At 41.9% G+C, this 20,899-nt stretch overlaps 1 protein-coding gene across 2 annotated transcripts in view; it reads right to left on the bottom strand.

Annotated features, from left to right (window-relative positions):
* Positions 1-20,899, bottom strand: part of LOC121284348 (ankyrin repeat domain-containing protein 42-like) — a 59,677-nt gene that overhangs the window by 33,643 nt on the left and 5,135 nt on the right. For both annotated transcript variants that reach the window (XM_041199759.1, XM_041199761.1), the window contains exons 2-3: positions 2,675-2,838; positions 1,498-1,605 (exon numbers count right to left, since the gene is read on the bottom strand). In XM_041199759.1, the coding sequence (XP_041055693.1) occupies positions 1,498-1,605; positions 2,675-2,838 (272 nt within the window). The remainder of the gene's footprint in view (positions 1-1,497; positions 1,606-2,674; positions 2,839-20,899) is intronic.

Genomic DNA, 20,899 nt, shown 5'->3' with positions numbered 1-20,899 from the left:
CCCTCACCAAACTAAAACTCCATTGAGGTCACACACTCAGTCCACTCAATCTTGCACTCATCAGGACACTATGCAAGAGTACTAATATAAACAGAAAAAAACAATTTATACTGTATGAGAAAAGAGTGCTGATTGGTTGACAAGTAGACTCTGATTGCTTGGTACATCAAGCCAAAAAGATGTTCTGCTTATCACCCAAATGAGTAATGTGGTATCTGAAATTCAGTGCCAATGTGATGCTGGGTATGAAGGTCATACGTCCCAAGGTCTGGAGGATCATATCAAATAGCATGTCCCTGCCACTGTTCACAACGGGCAAGGTACAGACCATTCCCAACTAGCCCGTGCTTGCAAAACTCAAAACACAGTGTCCAACATTAGATATCATTCCACAATTGGACAATATTGGCTAAATAATCCTCAGTGTGCCAAGAATTACACTGATAACCAATTTAAGATTGTCAGTCAGGCTCACAGTGTTATGCATGTGTGTGTACTGGAAGCTACATATATTAATACACAGGGCTCTGTTCTTTGCAGACAGAAAGAACATGTACACATATTGTGCCTGTTTCAGCTAAACAAAAGAAGTGACAATCATTCGCTGACTCATTCCTCAGGGCAATGCCTTGACCAATCAGGGTCAAGCTGCCTGGTTTAAATTTCAAACAATGCTTGGCAGTTAACTGTCAGTCACCATGATTGGAGCATTTTTCATGGCCTCTAGAAATCAGAGTCCACTTGCCAACCAATCTGCACTCTTTTCTCATATGGTATAACAAACCAGTACCTTGCTTGTTTTCCCCTTATATTGGTATTCTTGCAAAGTGCCCTGAGTAAGACAGAAAGCTTCGAAGTATCTCTTTTTTCAGCAGTACTTTTAATTTTCCCACAAGTTTTGCCATACTCGCATGCTTTGCAAGTTGCTCCACAGAGAAATTTGAGTGCGTGTAGGTCCAACCACTCCGCTCTGACTGGTTAGCACAGTCATGCCCCCTGATTTTCTCTTGCTGATGCCGAAGAAAGTTCAGCTAACACATATTGACCGCTGTGGAATTTCAGATAATCACAGGCTTCATTGTATAGGTTTTGTTACTCTGCCAGCTGGAATGGTTGATAACTTCAACACAAGTGGAATTTCGTATCACCAGAGTTTGACTCATCGGAAATTTACTGTACTGATTCAAGTTGAGCTCCAATTAGTTGATTTCAATGATGCTGCTTACAGACAAGAATTAAAAATAAATGTTGTAGAACCCTTACGGCCAGTGAAGAGAGGTGATCTTCATCCCAACAGTCCACTGGATTTGAAATAAAATTTCTTTATGTGAAAAAGCACTGCTCTATTCAGTCATCCTCCTCCCCTCTCCAATACTTTAGCTTAATAGAAAAATACTTGTACTATATACTAGAGACTAAATTAAATTATTTCAAACTTCTGCACTGATTAAAATATTTATTTTGGTACAGAAGAATACAATAACAAAATTAATTTACCTGCATACAGGCATCATGACCCCTGATGGCTGCGATATGTGCTGCTGTCCAACCCCTGGAAGTGACATCAGTCATATCCGCACCATGCCATAGCAACCAGTGCAGGCACTGTAACACAGAAACCAAACTGTAATGTGCTGCTCTTTTAAATCAAATATGATTAGGATTGCTATGTTTTAAATTTATGATAAGGCTGCTTTTCAAATATCTAGATGATGATTAAAATTAGTATCATTTAACAATTAATAGACTGACAAAGCTGAGATTGAAAATTTTGTAGAATCTTCAAAATCCTGAACATATTTTATAAGATAGCCTTTTTTTTAAATAAACAGACAATAAGCCTGATTCCTGCCCCTCTCTCACTCACCCTTTTCAGCGTCTCGGTGTATCTATGTGTTAGTAAATGTAAAGCTAGGAATTACCTTCACACCTTCCCACCATTAGTCAGAAATTTGGAAAAAAAAGACACTCAGGAGAATGGGAATGAATAAGGCACAGCAGGATTACTGGTTCAACATTAACTGTATGCTGGCAAAAGTAAAGATAAACGTTTCTTATAACAGTCTCTGTTTAACTCCCACTCTGCAATTATTTCTGCCTCCCTCATGTTTTTCTTGTGTCTCCACTCTTTATGATTCTCTCACATTTTTTTTTATAGTGTCTGCCTTGCAGTTTGTTTCTGACTCTTTGGCCCCAAAATTTACAAGGAAGTGGGGAAGGGATTAGGTCTCCTGGGAAACCTGGAAATGTAGTAAATGATTAGTCGGATGGGAGTTGGTGGGTGCCTGAAGAGAGGGAGAACAATTGGCTGGAGGGGAAGAGGGAAGAGATTGGCTGACGAGCGAAGGTAAGAGATCGCGGGGGCGGGGCAGTGGAGGGGGAAATGCGACTGTGATCATAGGCTGTCGGCCAATCACAGGGCAGTAGATCATGGCTGGTTTGCCTGAGGCACCAGGGAAGCACTCCTGCTTGCCCTGGCTCGTAAGCAGGATGGGCAAAACACTTGTCTGCTGGATCCAGCAGCTCCCGTTTCCCTGTAGCTGTGAGGTTACCGAAACTCTGGAAAACTCGGCTGCCAGCTGTTACATCCAATCCACTGACAAAAATCTGTGGTATAGAGCCTCATTTAAATGATCTATATGTATTGACTTTACAGATGAAAATAGCTCCTCACCTCTAAACTATCTGAATGCACTGCCCATTGCAATGGAGTGAATTTGTGAATGGGATCAACTTCATTAATGCTGGCTCCATTTTTCACCATCAGCTCAAGCTCCTCCACATCACTGGCTTTAACGGCATCATGAATACTGGCAAACAATTTTTTCTTCCTTGCAGCTGTCAAACAAAAACAATTTCAAAAATGAATGCACTAACAACTGGCAATAATATCACAATAGTATTTAATCCCATTGGGCTTATTAGTATTTATGTTTTTCTCAAATAGTGCTAGTCAGTGGTTCTCAAACTGGGGGTCAGTGGAGACTTTCCAGGGGATCTGCAAAATAATCTGAAAGCTCCTACTGAACAGAGCTAGCCTTATGGGTGGGTGACATGAGTGATCACCTAGGGTGCTGTGGTCAGAGGGCACTGTGGTCAAGATAAGTGAATGAGCAGTGCCTTTAGGCTGGCTTGGTGCAAGCGGTGAGGTGGGAGTGGAATGCGGCCACCACATACGCAGCAAAGTGGGGAGGAGCATTGAGAGCAGCAGGAAGATGGCCAGATAGAGCCGTAGTTACCAAGGATGCTGCTGGCAGCCCTGCTCAAGTGAGGGGAGGTTATATTATAATGCTACATACTTAAAATCAAAGGAGTCTCTGTTTTCTTTAAGTAATTATTAAATGATTATTTACATGCTGCACTTTCATATGGTATCATAATTTAGAAAGGGGTCCTATAATTACTAATCTATTTGAAAAAGAAGTCTTTCAACAACAGAAGTATGGGAACCACTCTGCTTGCGATATTAAGGGAAGAATGAGTGCCTCACCGTTGGCAAATAAAACCTGAAGAAAATCGTTCTTTTAATCCACAGTTGACAATCAGCACTGGAACTTTTTTCAAACTTCTTTCCTAAAGGCACTGATTCGTCAGGTTTCTACAATTCCATGAGTGCTGACAATTCAATGGCACCTCATTCAAGTGGACAATTGTGAGCTTAGATAGTATCTTCAGGCTAGCTATTCCTTCACTAGGACATTGCAGCAAACCTCTCCTCATCAGCACATGTGCAATTTCCAGCTGGGGTGTCTGAATAACAAGGGCAGAAGTTTACAGCCCCATTTCGGTGGGGACGGGATCATAAAATGCGATGGGCTGTTATAAATCCCATTGACAACAGCGGGAACCTAAAACCCCGCTGTCATAATATTCTGCCCCAAGTGTTAAGTTGGAACCCAGGCTGGTTCTCTTTCTTGTGTGGGTGGCATACTGAAGACAATTACTTTGCTCCCCCCACAACCTCTCTGGCTGAGAGTAGCCAACTCAGCACAAATTGGGGATTGAGTTGGAGCTACCCTGATCTTCTGCACAGAATCTTTGCCCATGAAGCATGTTCTGAATTTTTTCAGTGCAATCGAACAAGCACATCTTTCTTCAAAGTTGGAATGAATGGAACTTGCTAAAAGGCCAATTTAATTATTGGTTTAGGCAATAGAATTGCCAACTGAATATTGAGAAGACCAAAGTCAGTGTGTTTAGTCTCTGCCACAAACTCCATTGCCTAGCTACTGACTTCATCCCTCTCTCTGGCAATTGTCAGGGGCTGAACTGGACTGCTTGCAGCCTTGATATCATACTTAACTCCAAGAGGAGCTTCTGACTACACATTCACATCATCATTATGACCACCTCAGTAACTCTCAGTAACATTGCCCTCTGCTCTGTCTCAGCTCATCTGACACTGAAACCTTAATCCATGTCTTTGCTACCTCTAAGCTTGACTATTCCAATTTTCTCCCATCCAACCTCCCACCTACCCTCCATAGACTTGAGACCATCCAAAACTTGCTGCCCACATCCTAACTCACACAAGTCCCATTTACCCATCACCTCTGTGCTCACTGACTACAATGGTTCTTGGTTAAGCAATGCTTCTATTTTAAAATCTTCATCTTTGTTTACAAATCCTTCCAAGATAGCTGCACTCCTCGAATCCTGGCCTCTTGAGCATCCCAGTTTTAATCACTCCAACATTGGCAGCTGTGCTTTCAGCTGCCAAGGTCCTGAGCTGTGGAATTCTCTTCCTAAACCTCTCTTTTCTCTTTTAAAATGCTCTTTAAACTATACCTCTTGGGCCATCAGCCCTAATATCCCCTTCTGAGGCTTGGTGTCAAATTTTGTCTGATAACGCTCCTGTGATACAGCATTGGGACTTCTTCTATGTTAAAACACTATATAAATATCCGTGTTATTATAATATCACAAATTAAATAAAAATTGATGCTAAGAGAAAGAAATAAGAAATAGGTTAAAGTAGACAGCAATAAAAAGTAACTAAATCAACTTAAATCCATTTGATAATCAAAACTTATTAAAGATGAATCATTAGCACTGGAAATAGGTAAATAATTGTTGCACAATAAAGAAAAAGGTCAGGATAGGCAGTACGGGGAATTTTATGGATGAAGGAGGAATAACAATATTTTTTAAAAGGGCACAAATACAGTAGCGGAGAGAAAGAATTTCAGGCAGGGTGGACAGGCAGCAGAAGTAGTATGAATAGAGCCAAGGAAGAGTAAAGGATAGAATACTCAGCTGGGAGTCCTTTACAGACCTCCTGATAATTCATTAACATGGAGATCCACAAAGCATGCATAGAAACAACATGGGTATAATGGGAGATTTTAATTTTCACAAACTGGGAAAAGCAGAATAGCTCAAACAGTGATAATAATGATTTCTAGAATGCATTTGAGACATTTCTGGAACAATGTGTTCTTCAATCAACAAAACGTGAGATCAACACACTGAGGTGTAATGAACCAGAATTAATTAACAATCTGACAGTAAGGGAGCACCTTGTGAATAGCGAGTGTAATATGACTGAGTTTGGTACAATGTAAGAAAGGGAGTTGCAAAATCACAAAACCAGGGCTTTAACTGTAACTAAAGGGTGAAAAAATAAACTGACCACAGTAAACTGGCTACTGCTAATGGGTAAAATATACAAACAATTGGAAGTATTCAAAAATTTTGGTGCAATACAAAAATAGTACATATCATAGAAGGCAAAAGCTTCACTCGTACAGTTAAGCAACCATAGTCAAGGTAGGTGACAGTATCATTCTGAAAGCAAAGGCTTACACAAATGCAGAGAAAAGTAGAAATCCAACAAAGCGAGCTAAAAAAAAACAAAGAAAGTAATGAGATGCAAAATGGAATATGAAAAAAAATTACAAGAGATATCAAGACTAGCAGTAAAAGAGTTTATGAATACACTAAGAGAAGGGGTGAAGGTAAGCTCTTTAAAGGCAGTTGGAGATAAGACTTTACTAGATAATAAGGTAATAGCAGACTTGTTAAATTAACACACTATATACTTTTTCACAGTACAGGAAGAAAACAAAGAAGGAGCTCCCACAATAAAATACCACCCCCTATTGATTAACAGGGAGATCCTGGAAAATGTGGGCTTTTTTCCATATCTTTGGAGCCTCCACTCGACGAAGGCAGGCATTGGTGACGAAATTCATCATCACCTCCAATGTGCCAGCTCAGCCTTCAACCAACTAAGTAAAGATATTTGAGGATGAGGATCTCAAACCCAAGAATAAGATCATGGTTTACAGGGCAGCAGTGAACCCACATTCCTATATGCTTCAGAGACTTGGACAACCTATAGCAAGCACCTCAAAGCACTGGAGAAGTAGCACCAGCAATGCATTCACAAGATCCTCAAAATCTGGTGGCAAGAGAGGCCGTCCAAATCAGCATCCTCTCCCAAGCCAACTTGCCCAGCATCGAAGTGCTAATCACTCCAACTATCTCCGCTGGGCAGGACATGTAGCTCATATGCCTGACACCAGACTCACGAAGCAATTGCGCTACTCAGAACTCAGTAGCCAGAAGACTCCCAGGATGATAGCAGGCACACTTTAGGGGTGCTCTCAAAGCATCCCTAAAGAGGTCAAACATACCCACTGCTCTTGGGGGACCCTGGCTTGTAACTGCTCAAAATGGAGAGGGCTCATTTGGAAAGGCACCAAACACATCAAGAGACTTCATCAGGAACATGCAGAGATAAAGTCCAAGCATCAGAGCAAGTGCACAAACCTCCAAATGACCCATCTACCCAACTCTTCAAACACCACATGCTCTGCATTTGGCAGAGTCTGTAGATCAGTAAGGGGCACGCGAGGAGACAGGCGGCTACACCTGAGTGAGATGGAGACCAGGTGAGTAGCGAATTAGGTTCATGTGCTAAGTTCTGGCAAGTCTTTTTCAGGTTTAAATATAGATTGAGAATCAAACAGCGACACAGAACTAACAACCTACAGGTAAAAACAAAAAAACTGCGGATGCTGGAAATCCAAAACAAAAACAGAATTACCTGGAAAAACTCAGCAGGTCTGGCAGCATCGGCGGAGAAGAAAAGAGTTGACGTTTCGAGTCCTCATGACCCTTCGACAGAACTTGAGTTCGAGTCCAGGAAAGAGCTGAAATATAAGCTGGTTTAAGGTGTGTGTGTGGGGGGCGGAGAGATAGAGAGACAGAGAGGTGGAGGGGGTTGGTGTGGTTGTAAGTTAGACTAGCTTATTAAACAGGGAACTGCCTGGTACTGGCAGTTAACTGTCAATCAACTGAAAGCAATTGGTTCAATTGGTGTTAATTACTGTAGCAGGAAGCTAAACTGTCTAATCTCTAATCAGAGGGTCTATAAAAGAGCCAGACTTTTCAATCTGCACAATCAGTAAGGGGCGCATGAGAAGACAGAAGACTATGCCTCGAGACCGAGACGAATTAGGTTCTGCTAGGAATTTGGCGCGTGGAGGAAAGAAGTGTGGTATATACAGAAATTATTCTAAGTTAATTAAGAAAGTAATTAAATTAAGCCAACAAAACAACATTAGAGAGCTCATAAAGCATCAGGAGTTGGGAGGGTGTGAGAACTGATAAAGCAGCAAAGAGAGAGCGAGCCGAGAGTTTACAGGTAAATTTGAAAGTGACGTCACAGGAGCCCTGCAAGTTGATTAGTTGGTAATATAGGCCTTTTTTGACTTGGCATGAGGTGACGACTGGTAAGTGACACAAACGAAATAGGAGAAGAAGTAGGCCTTTCGGCCCCTTGAGCCTGCTCTGCCATTCAATAAGATCATGGTTGATCTGTTTGTGTCTTGAATTCCACATTCCTATCCAGCTCCGATAATGTTTGATACCCTTGCCTAACAAGAATCTATGATCTCCACCTTGAAAATATTCAATGACCCCGCCTCCACCACATTCTGAGGCAGAGAGTTCCACAGTCGCACAACCCTCAGTGAAAAGTTCCTCCTTATCTCTTGTCCTAAAAAGGCAACCGCTCATTTTAAAAAGTGTCCTGTAGTTCTGGACTCACCCACAAGAGGAGACATCCTTTCCACGTCCACCTTGTCAAGGCTATTCAGGATCTTATATACTTCAATCAAGTCACCCCTCACTCTTCTAAACTCCAGTGGAAACAAGCCCAGTCTGTCTAAACATTCCTCATAAGATAACCCACTCATTCCAGGTATCAATCTAGTAAACCTCCTCTGAACCACCTCAATGCATTTACATCCTTCTTTAAATAAGGAGACACAATATTGGCGATGTGGTCTCACGAATACCCTGTATAATCAAAGCATAACATCCTTACCTTTATGTTCAATTCCTCTCTTAATAAAGGATAGCATTCCATTAGCCTTCTTAATTACTTGCTGTACCTGCATACTAACTTTTTATGACTCATGCACAGGAACAACTAGATCCCTTTGCACCTCAGAATTCTGCAGCCGCTCTCCAATTTAGTAATACTCCGCTTTTTTTATTCTTCCTGCCAAAGTGAACAACTTCACATTTTCCTACATTACATTCCATCTGCCAGTTTTTTGCCCATTCGCTCAACCTATCTATATCCATCTGTACCTCCTTATGCCTTCTTCACAACATACATTCCTACTTATCTTTGTGTCATCTGCAAATTTAGCTACCATGCCTTCACTCTCCTCATTTAAGTCATTTATATAAATTGTAAAAAGTTAAGGCCCAGTACAGACCCCTGCGGGACTCCATTCGTCACAACCTGCCAATCAGAAAAAGACCCATTTATGCATACTCTCTGTTTTCTGTCAGCCAGCTATTCTTCTATTCACACTAATATTTTACCCCCTACACCATGAGCTTTTATTTTCCGCAATAACCTTTGATGTGGCACCTGGTAAAATATATTCTGGAAATGCAAGTACAGCGTGTCTACAGGCTCCCCTTTATCCACATGTGAAAAGCACATTTAGAGAGATGGTCATACCACAGCTAAGAAGTACACAGGCAGAGGGGAATTGGTGACCGCCAAAGCGTCCAAGAGAAACAAGCAGGTAGTGCAGGCTATCCCACTCTCTAACTGCTTTTCCAATTTGGATACCGGTAAATGAGATGGTTCCTCAGAGGAGTGCAGTCAGAGCCAAGTTTGTGGCACCCATGGGTGGCTCAGTTGCACAGGAGGGGAGGAGGAAGACTGGAAGTGCTATAGTGATGGGGGATTCCATAGTTAGGAGAACAGACAGGCGTTTCTATGGTCATAGAAGTGACTTTAGGATGGAATGTTGCCTCCCTGGTGCCAGGGTCAAGGATGTCACAGACAGCTGCAGGAGATCCTTTTGGGGAGGGTGAACAGCCTCATGGTCCTGATTGGGACCAAGGTAGGAAAAGGGATGAGATCCTGAAAGCAGATTTTAGGGAGCTAGGAAGAGAATTAAAAAGCAAGACCTCAAGAGCAGTAATCTCAGGATTACTTACCAATGCCTCGTGCTAGTGAGCATAAGAATAGGAAGATTGAGCAGTTCAACATAATATAACATGGCAGATGATGTATGCCAGACAGACAAAATCAACAAGGGAAGCTTGGTCACGCTATCAAAATGGTTTTGCAATTTGTATTTATTACGAGATGTGTGCAATGAATTCAAAAGTAATGAGTCCACTAAGACCTTTAGAGATTTTTAAAAATTAAATTTGTTAACAAAAGAAAAGATTTCAAGCACATATATAAGATTACAGTTTAAGGCAACAGTCCAAAATAATTTTAAAATTTAAAAAGCAAGCCAGCAAGTTACCACAGCACCCACTCAACAGTGGAATTCCAAAGACTTTTCTCCAACTTTAGTTACTGGACACAACAGACTTTTGCAAACATGGCTGGAGGCTTCCCCAAGGCTGTTTCACACACTCATGTTGGATCTTACATGGTCCCCCAACATCGCCTTTCATTCCCCTTCACATATATTTCTCTCTTTAATCTGGAAATTCCATTGTTCCATATGTCTTTGCAAATTTACTTTTCCCATAATATAAAAATCTTTCATGTTACCAATATGACCTCTTTCCTTTTGGGAAAAACAAACACACCGCTTGGCCTTGCTTATCTTACCAGTTGTAAACATCCTATCATTCCTTTAAAATCCAAGCAACTCCTTCATTTACCTAAAAATGCAACTTTCCTTCAAAAAAATGCTAAGACCTCATCAATGTTTACTCATTAATTAGCATTTCAAGTACCCTTCTACACCTAACTCCTTTTGATAATTTCAACCTTGCAATGTAGCTGACTCCAACTTAACTAAATCACACAGACAGAATCATCCAAACCCACCCCTATAAACCTACTTTACAATAACCCACAATAATATTATGAAAATTGTTATAGTTTCGTAACTTCATGTTACTGCTGGAGAAATGGAGTAAGGAGGAAGAGTTTTAGATTTGAGGCATTGGAACCAGTTCTGGGGCAGGCAGGCCCTGTACAAGAAGGATGGTTTACACCTTAACAGGACTGGGACTAATGCCAGTGTTTTTGAGGAAGGTTTAAGATTGGCAGGGGTACAGGAACCTGAGGGGAAATTCAGAGTGAAGAAGACAGAAACTAGCAGTGGGATGTAGAGAAGTATTAACTGATGAGGAGGGTAAAGCACATAGTAGTATCAAGGTAGATAGAATTAGAGTAGGCAATAGCAATTCATTAGATGGGGTCAGAGTAAGGGGGAAAGTAAAAGCCTAAATCAGGGCTAATGTGCGTGCATGTGAACACATGGAGTGTGGTTAATAAGACTGGTGAACTAGAGGCACGGGTTGACAAATGGAATCATGATATTATTGCTTTAATAGAAACCTGGCTCAAAGAAGGGCAGGACTGGGCATTAAATATTCCTAGGTACAAGGCGTTTAGGAGACAGGAAGGGAAGAAAAATGGGGGCAAGTGGCAGTATTAATTAAAGATAGCAATACAGTACTGGAGAGAGAGGGTGTTCCAAAGGGGTCAAGGACAGAATCTCTCCGGCTAGAGGTAAGGAATGAGAAAGGTGTAATAACATTGATCGGTGTAGAATATAGACTACCAACTAGTGGAAGGGATGTAGAAAGACAAATTGCGAAGAAATTACAAAGGGGTGCAAGAATTATAGAGTAGTTATAATGGGGGACTTCAAATATAGACAAGGATACCAATAGTGCAAAGGTACAAGAGGAGCATGAGTTCCTGGAACATGTTCAAGATAATTTTTTGCAGTAGTATGTTTCCGATCCAACGAGAGGGAAGGCACTGTTGGCATGGTTCTGGGGAATGAGTTGGCCCAAGTGGATCAAACATCAGTGGGAGAGCGTTTTGGCAACAGTGACCATTGTATCATAAGGTTTATGTTGGCCATGGAAAAGGACGAGGAACAATCCAAGGCAGGGATAATTAATTGGGGGAAAGCCAACTTCAATGGAATGAGAATGCATATGAGTCATGTGAGCTGGAATCAAATGTTGGCAGAAAAGATGGTGGCTGAACAATGGGCTACCATCAAATAGAAAGTATTGCAGGCAATGTCAAGGTATATTCCCTTGAAGGGGAAAGGTAGGACAAATAAATCCAGAGTGCCCTGGATGACGAGAGAGATAGAGGTGAGATGAAAAGAAGAAATGCATCTATGACAGATGTCAGAAAATACAATGAAGAATCAGGCTGAATATAGAAGGGCCAGAGAAGTAAAAAAAGACTAAGAAGAAAAGCAAGGAGAGAGCATAAAAAGAGACTGGCAGCTAACATAAAAAGGAATTACAAAGTCTTCAATAAGCATATAAATAATATAAGGGTGATAAAAAAGTAGGGCTGATTAGGGATAAAAAAGGGCACTTGCACATGGAGGCAGGAGAAATAGCGGAGGTATTAAATGAGTACTTTGCATCTGTCTTTACAAAGGAAGAAGATGCTACCCAGGCCAAAATGAGAGAGGAGGTAACTGGTACACTAGAAGAACTTACAATTGGGAAGGAGGAGGTTTTAGAAAGGCTAATTTTACTTAAAATTGATAAGCTATCAGGACCGGATAAGATGCATTCAAGGGTACTGAGGGAAGTGAGAGTGGAAATTGCAAAGGCACTAGTGATAATCTTCCAGTCTTCCTTAGACACAGGGGTGGTGCCAGACGACTGGAGATTTGTGAATGCTACACCCTTGTTCAAAAAAGGTGCAAGGATAAAGCCAGCAACTACAGTTTGACTTCAGTAGTACAAAAACTTCTGGAAACTATAGTTCGGAACAAAATCATTAGTCACATAGACAAGTGCAAGATAATTAAGGAAAGCCAGCATGGATTAAGGGAAAATCATGTTTAACGGAAAATCATGTTTAACTAACTTCTTGGAGTTTTGAGGAGGTAACAGAGAAGGTTTATAAGGGCAATGCTGTTGATGTGGTATATATCGAATTTCAAAAGGCACCTGATACAGTGCTACACAACGGACTCGTGAGCAAAATTCTAGCTCATGAAATAAAAGGGAAAGTAGGCACTTGGATAAGAAATTGGTTGAGTGACAGGAAGCAGAGAGTAGCGATAAATTGTTGTTTTTCAAATTGGAGAAAGGTCTGCAGCTGCATTCCCCATGGGTCAGTGTTGGGACCCTTACTCTCCCCAATATATATTAATGGCGTAGGCTGTGGTGTCCAGGGCATGATTTCAAAACTTGCAGATGATACAAAAATTGGAAACATTGTCAACTGTGATAAGGATAGTCTTGAACTTCAGAAGGGAATATACATGTTGGTGGATTGTGCAGACAAGTGGCAGATGAAGTTCAATGCAGAGAAGTGTGAAGTGATTCGTTTTGGCAGGAAGAATATGGACAGACAGTATAAAATAAAGGGAGAAACTCTAAAGAAGGTGCAGGAACAGAGGGACTTCTGTGTATATGTACATAAGTCATTGAAGATGGCAGGGCATGTTCAAAGAGTAGTTAATAAAGCATACAGTATCTTCGGCTTTATTAATAGGGGCGTTGAGTACAAGAGTAAGGAGGTCATGTTGAACTTGTATAAGACACTAATTAGGCCTCATTTGGAGTACTGCATTCAGTTCTGAGCACCATACTTGTGGAAGGATGTGAAAGCATTGGAGAGAGTACAGAGGAGATTCATAAGAATGATTCAAGGGATGAAGAACTGTAGCTATGAGGTTAGATCAGAGAGGTTGGGACTGATATCCTTGCACAAAAGAAGGCTGACAGGAGACTTGATAGATGTATTCATGATCCTGAGGGGTATGGACAAGGTAAATAGCGAGAAACTGTTCTCATTCAAGGAAACTTCAAGAACTAGATAGAGGGCATGGATCCAAAATATTTGGCAAAAGGAGTAAAAGTGATGCGAGGAAAAACATTTTCACCCAGAGGGTGACTGGAGTCTGGAACGAACTTCCTGAGAGGCTGGTGGAGGCAGGTTCGATCGAGGTATTCAAAAGGAAATTGGACTTCTATCTGAAAAGCAAGAATGTGCAAAGTTACGGAGGTTAGGCAGGGGAGTGGGATTAGGTAGCTCTTTCAGAGAACCAGTGCAGACTTGATGGGCCAAATGGCCTTCTTCTGCACTGTAAAGATTCTGTGATTGTGCACTGGACCTATCAGCCATTTCAGAACCCATCACATTGGAGTGGAAGAAGGTCATTCTCAATCCTAAGGGACTACCTAAGAAGATGGCAGTAACCAGGAACTTAACTGGATTACTAGTGTCAATAGTGTGGCTACAAGAGCAGATCAGAGGCTGGGAATTCTGTAGTGAGTAACTCACCACCTGACTCCCCAAAGCCTGTCCGCAAGGCACAAGTCAGGAGTGTGATGGAAAACACTCTACTTGCATGGATGAGTGCTGCTCCAACAACATTTAAGAAACTTGACGCCATCCAAGACAAGACAGCCCACTTGATCGGCAGCCCATCTACCACCTTAAACATTCATTCCCTTCACCACCAATGCAGTGGCAGCAGTGTGCACTAGCTACAAGATACACTGCAGCATCTCACCAAGGGTCCTTCAAAAGACCCTTCCAAACCCATGGTTCTACCACCTAGAAAGATAAAAGCAATAGACACATGGGAACACCACCACCAGCATGTCCTCCTCTTAGTCACACAACATCCTGACTTGGAACTATAATCGCTGTTCTGTGACTGTTGCTGGGTCAAAATCCCAGAAATTCTTCTCTAGCAGCATTGTGGATTGAACTACACCACATGAATGGCAGTAGTTCAAGGTGGAGGCTCATCACCACTTTCTCAAGGGCAACCCAGGGTGGGCAATAAATGTTGGCCTAGCCAGCATTTCTTTCATCCTATCAATAAATTTTAAAAATGTACAAATGACAATGAAAAGAGAAAAATGAAGTTAATGCTTCAGGTCTGAAACATCGGGTTGGGTTTTTGTCTCCGGATCAGGAACTGTGAGCCAAATCATTTCTAGATGTTGCATTCCCAACTTCTAAAAGGCAGTGTTTTGACCTGGGAGTCAGATACAGACTAGAGTCAGGGCTGCCACCTTCCAAGGCTGAGACAGAGGCAGATGGAGGCGAGACCAGCAGGTTAGAAGGCCTTTGTTTACTGGGACATCAGCCTAGTTCCATTCATGGTTGTTAGAAATTCTAGCCTTCACTCCTCAGACCATCTGGCAACTGTATAAACAGAAGCAGGTTGAACAAATGATCAGGCATCTGTTTTGCCACATGGTCTCATTCTGAATGATTGGCAAGCTCAAATATTGCCTAATGCATTCAGCCCTTTAGGAGGTTGCTTACACAGCTTGAAGGGGATTGCTAGCTTTGCTGGACTGACAGTTTTATGAGTTTGTAATAAGTTTTTCTTTCTTTGAAGTGGGTTTCAATGCCTGTTTGCTCATTTGCAGAAGACTGGGAAATGTTATGTGGATCAAAGATTACTTCAATTGGACTTTCACTGCCTGCATTTGATTGACAATTTTGAGAATGTAAGAGGGGCAATTTTTTCAGTGATTTTTGAATAGCATTTTTTTTCCATGAGCATTTCAAAGCTTTGCCAGTGTTATTATATGGCTCATTGGTTGTGTACCTAGTACAAAGTGGAAGAATGCCTTAAAGGTCAACAGGTGACAGAACGTTAAATCAATGTGAAAATCAAACTACCAAGTCAGCTACAAACATTCATATCTGATTCTCCATACTGCAAAAATGCAAACGGTCACTCTACTCACTGGACAAGGTACTCTAATGCATCTGAACCCTTACACAGCACTGATCAATTTCATGGGACATTATTTAATACAATTGATGCAGATTTACTGATTGGATAAATGTTAGAAAACTCATGTCACTTCTGAGGGGGAGGTTTGACCGGATTACTGGCCAGCCTCAGTCCTTCCCCAGAATTCATGACTCCAGGGGCGGAAATCAGCCTGCCAAGAGCTGCTGAACAACTGAAGCTGGCAGCTCTCCATTATAGTGACCGCCACTGGCAGCTGTGGCTGCAAACGATAACGCACAAAGGAGAGGTTTAGGATCACCGAGAAACTCAAGCCATAGGTGAGTGAGGATGAGATGGGGGTTTTGGGAAGGGCAGTCTGGACCAACCATATAAATACTGTGGCTACAAGAACAGGTCAGAGGCTAGGAATTCTGGGAGTGTAACTCACCTCCTGACTCCCCAAAGCCGTCCACTACCTATAAGGCAAAAGTCAGGAGTGTGAGTGCAACTCCAACTACACTCAAGAAGCTTGACACCATCCAGGACAAAGCACTCCACCTGACTGACATCCCATTCGCCACCTTCAGCATCCACTCCCTCCGTCATACAGTGGCAGCAGTGTATAACATCTACAACTTGCACTGCAGCAACTCATTAAAGCTGCTTCGATAGAACTTTCCAAACCCTCGGCCTCTACCCCTGGAAAGACAAGGGCAGCAGATGCATAGGAACACCACCCCCTGCAAGTTCCCTTCCAAGCCACACACCATCCTGATTTGGAAATATATCACCATTCCTTCACTATTGCTGGGTCAAGATCCTGAAACTCCTTCCCTAAAAGCACTATGGGTTCAAGATGGTGGCTCATCACTTTGAGGGCAATTAGGGATGGGCAATAAATGCTGGGCTAGCCAGCAATGCCCACATCCTATGAAAGAATTTTAAAAAAGGTTGCAGAGGGGATTCACATGGGGGGAGTTTAGAGGCGATGTTGCATCCCTCAGTCCAGCACTAAGTACCTTTGAAAGAGGGACTAACCCCATCCTAGACCGTACCCCCCGCCCACAGAAGGTCATTCTGACAGCATGGAAAAGCTGTGCCACTCACATGTAATCCTTGTGCCACCACTAAATTCTGGTGAGCTCAGGGATAATTGGTGTCAATTGGCTCAATAATGAACCTAATTGACAATCAGCGCAAGTGAGTGAGTTTCCCCCATGGGCCCACATCAACCTCCAACTTAACTGGGTGAGATTTTCCAGCCGCCAGGAGACTGATGTGTGGCCTCTCGACTGATCAAGTGGGCCCGGTCTCCATGTTTCCCACTGCAAATGGCTGTATTAAATCCAGATTATGGTGTCTTACCTTTTAAGGCCAGAGCCCTATAATCAATCACTGTATTGAAAACATACTTAAGTCATCAAACATCATTACATTATGACAGTTGAAGTCAGCAAGAGCTTTTAGACTTACCTTTCAAAAGGTTCCCAACTCCATAGCAGGCTTCCCCCAAGTTTCATGAACTGACATACCTGGTGTGCTTCCCACAGCCTTCAAGAACCCACAAGAACCCACCTGCCTCCACAAAAATAGCAATGACAGGGAAAATTGAATTTGAAGCAGGCGCTTAAATGACAAATCTAACGTCACTTTCTGTGGGTGTCAGGTTGCAACCTGCTATGTTTCTCAACCCAGTGAAAATGGCAGACCATGGGAATCAGAGGGGAAATATAAAAATGTGGCCCTGCACACCTCCTGTTTCATCCTTACCACATGGGTCAGTTCAGGGTCAGGAGATGAAAATTCAGCCCATTAACTCTGTTTTTCTCTCCATAGATGTTCCTGACAACAGACGTTAGGTTAACTGGTTTATGATTGCCTGATTTCCCACTCTCACTTTTCCTAAGTAGCAGAGTGACATGTGCCATTTTTCTAATCTAAAGAAACAGTTCCTGAAATCAAAAGGTCTTTGGAAGATCATGATAGAGTATCTGAAATGCTCTGACCTAGTTTCTTTAAACCCTGGAATGAAAATTATCTGGTTCCAGAGATTTTTCATCTTATTGCTGATCTACATGTTGCCCCCATCAACATTCTCCAAAAGTAAAGTTTTCATATGTACCTTGACGACATCCTGCTCTACCTCAACACCTCCACTGTTGGTATTCATCAGACTGCTTATCTACCATCCAGTACTGGATCAGAAGAAATTTCCTCCAATTTAAAATTGGGAAGATTGAAACCATTGTCTTCAGCCCCTCCTCCAAATTCCATTACCTAGATACCTACTCCATCACTCTCCCTGGCAACTGTCTGAGACTAAATCAGATTGTTCACAACCCTGCTGTCATTTTTCACCCCAGGATGAGCATCCAACCACATATCCACTATATCCACATATTCACTAAGATTTCCACCTTTGTGACATGGCCTGATTTCACCACTGCCTCACTTTATCTGCTGCTTAATCCTTCAATCATGGCTTTGCTACCTCAAGACTTGACCAATCCAACTCATTCCTGGCTGACATCCCACTTTCGACAATCCATAAACGTCATCCAAAACTTTGCTGTCCATGTCCTAAATTGCACCAAGTGCCAATCCCCTATCATTCATGTGCTTAATGATCTACATTAGCACCCAATCAAGCATCATCTTGATTTTAAAACTCTCAACTTTCTTTTCAAATCCCTCCCTGGCCATGCCTCTTCCTATGATAACCTCCTCCATCAAACTTCTGACACATCTGTGTTCATCTAATTCTGGCCTCTTGAACATTCATGATTTTAATTGTTCCACCAATCATGGCCATTGCCTTCTTCTGCCTGGGCCTTAAGCTCTGGAACTTCCTCCCTAAAACCTTCTGGACTCTCTACCTCTCTTTCTCTCTTTAAGACACTCCAGAAAACCTCTCTCTTTGATCAAGTGTTTGAGATTTTCCCAATATCGACATGTTATAACAAATATCATTATTTAATTTTAAAAACTCTTGTGAGGCACCTTAAGAAGTTTTATTATGTTAAAGGTGCGCTATAAATATAAATTGTTGGTATTTCTTCATTACTGTTAGTTTGCTTACATTAATTTTGGTGAATCCCAGCCTCTGATTCAATACAAGCTGCCCTGGGAAGTCCAGTAGGCTAAATTCTCTCAACTGTAAATACTGATGCAAGGTGATTGTTTAACATGGCCACCATTCCTTATCAGCATATACAACAAGATCACCATTATATAAAAACAAAAAAACTGCGGATGCTGGAAATCCAAAACAAAAACAGAATTACCTGGAAAAACTCAGCAGGTCTGGCAGCATCGGCGGAGAAGAAAAGAGTTGACGTTTCGAGTCCTCATGACCCTTCGACAGAAAGATCACCATTGTCGGTTTGTAAGAGGCCCACATTGCTCTTAAAATCATTGTAAAAATTTTAAAATATTACTTGCAGGTTTTTATTCATTCTCCCTTTTTGTTGCTCTGACAATCTGTTTCATCAATTCTTTGTATCTTTCCCATTTCCCAGCATCTGTCCTGTTTTTCATTGTTCTATGATTTCTTTTCGTATTATGTTATTCCTTTCCTTTTTAGTTGTCCATGGTTTTATTCAGTAGTAGATCCTTAGCAGTATAAATTGGTACTATATCCCAAATTATTTTTTGAACATCTTCCACTGATCTTCAATCATTTTACCTATTAACAAATCTGCCCAGTTTATTGCTTACAGCCTGTCCCGACCCATTGAAGTCAGCCTTACCTAAATCTAGAATTTTATTAGCTGTTTTGTATTTTTCCCTTTTAAACACAACATTGAAATCAATTATATTATAGTTGCTATTAGATAAATGTTCACACGCTGTTAGGTTCTTAATTAAACCTGATAAATTGCTCATTACTAAACCTAATGTGGCCTATCCCCTTGTTGGTTCTCAGGCATATTGTTGCAAAAAAGCTATCATGAACACTCTCACGAAATTTACTACCTTTCTGACATGAGCCCAACTGCTTGTCCCAATATATATGGAAGCCAAGACTCCTCATTAAAAACAGTTTGCCATGTCCACATGCTTGTCTAATTTCTGCACTGTTATCTGCCACATCACAGCTACTACCAGAGGGCTTATAACAACTGCCACTGGCATCTTAAACCCTTTTCTATTTTATAAATTATGTGCTTAGTCTCCACTGCCTGCTTTTTTTTATTATTTCATGGGATGTGAGCATCACTGGCAAAGCCAACATTTGCTGCCCATCCCTAATTGCCTTTGAAGTGAGAGGTTTGCTAGGCCATTTCAGAGGGCAGTTAAGAGTCAACCACATTGCTGTGGTTCTGGAGCCACATGTAGGGCAGACCAGGAAAGGAGAGCATATTTCCTTCCCTAAAGGACATTAGTGAGCTAGATTTTTTTTTACAACAATTGTCATGATCACCATGAGACTAGCTTTATATTTCTCAATTATTAATTAAACTCAAATTCTACCAACTGCCATGGTAGGCTTTGAACCCATGTCACCAGAGCATTGCTTACTAGGCTAGTGACATACTAGTACACCACAACCTCCCTTGTCTTCACTACCTTCTCATTATATCGTCTCTCAGAGAAGTAATTTCCTACTTAATCACTAATGCTTCTCTTCCCGCTGTGCCAGATTCCCAATTCTTCCTATAGAACTTATGGTGTATTTAGTTCACAGTCCTGACCATTCTGCAGCCTTGACTCACTGGTGGCTACCCTATCATACCCTCAAGTGGAATTTGGGCCTGCAATTCATTCAATGTTTATTTTTCTTATACTCCATGTATTGGTATAAACTTTTTTTTTGCAAAAATATACTTTATTCATAAAATATCTTCAACAACATTTCAAACCATTCCAAAATCACCATCACAAAAGTACAATCAGGTTCAACTTTTACAACGTGTATCACGAAATGCGTCAATACAATAAATGAATATTACAATCATTTGCAGACATTCATTTTGAGCTGTACAGCCCGAAGGGATTTAAACAGTTCCCAGCCCCTCGGTGCACTGTGGCAGAAAGGTCTTAGACAGTGACCTTTCCCCATTGTGCCTTTGTGGCGGCTGCCCCAAGCTTTAGTGCATCCCTCAGCATGTAGTCCTGGACCTTGGAATGTGCCAGTCTGCAACACTCGGTCGGGGACAACTCTTTGCTCTGGAAGACCAACAAGTTTCAGGCAGACCAAAGAGCGCCTTTAACCGAGTTGATGATCCACCAGCTGCAGTTGATGTTTGTCTCAGTGTGTGTCCCTGGAAACAGCCCATAGAGCACAGAGTCCTGTGTCACAGAACTGCTCGGGATGAACTTCAACAGAAACCACTGCATATCTCTCCAGACCTTCGTTCCAAAGGCACAATCTACAAGGAGATGGACAACAGTCTCTTCCCCACCACAGCCACCTTGAGGTCAACGTGCTGGGGGGGTGAGACTCCTGGCATGTAGGAAGGATCTGACAGCGAGGGCCTTTCTCACCAACAGCCAAGCTACGTCTTGGTGCTTGTTGGAAAGTTCTGGCGATGAGGCATTCTGCCAAATGACTTTGACAGTCTGCTCGGGGAACCATCCCACCGGATCCACCCTCTCCCTTTCCCTCAGGACCTCTAAGACGTTACGTGCCGACCACTGCCTGATGGACTTGTGGTCAAAGCTGTTTCTCTGCATAAATTTTTCCACGAGGGACAGGT

The sequence above is a fragment of the Carcharodon carcharias genome, chromosome 11 (assembly GCF_017639515.1).
Source record: "Carcharodon carcharias isolate sCarCar2 chromosome 11, sCarCar2.pri, whole genome shotgun sequence".
Taxonomy (NCBI): Eukaryota; Metazoa; Chordata; class Chondrichthyes; order Lamniformes; family Lamnidae; genus Carcharodon; species Carcharodon carcharias.
Note: the sequence above shows the minus strand (reverse complement) of the source record. Positions and strands in the feature narration are given on the sequence as shown.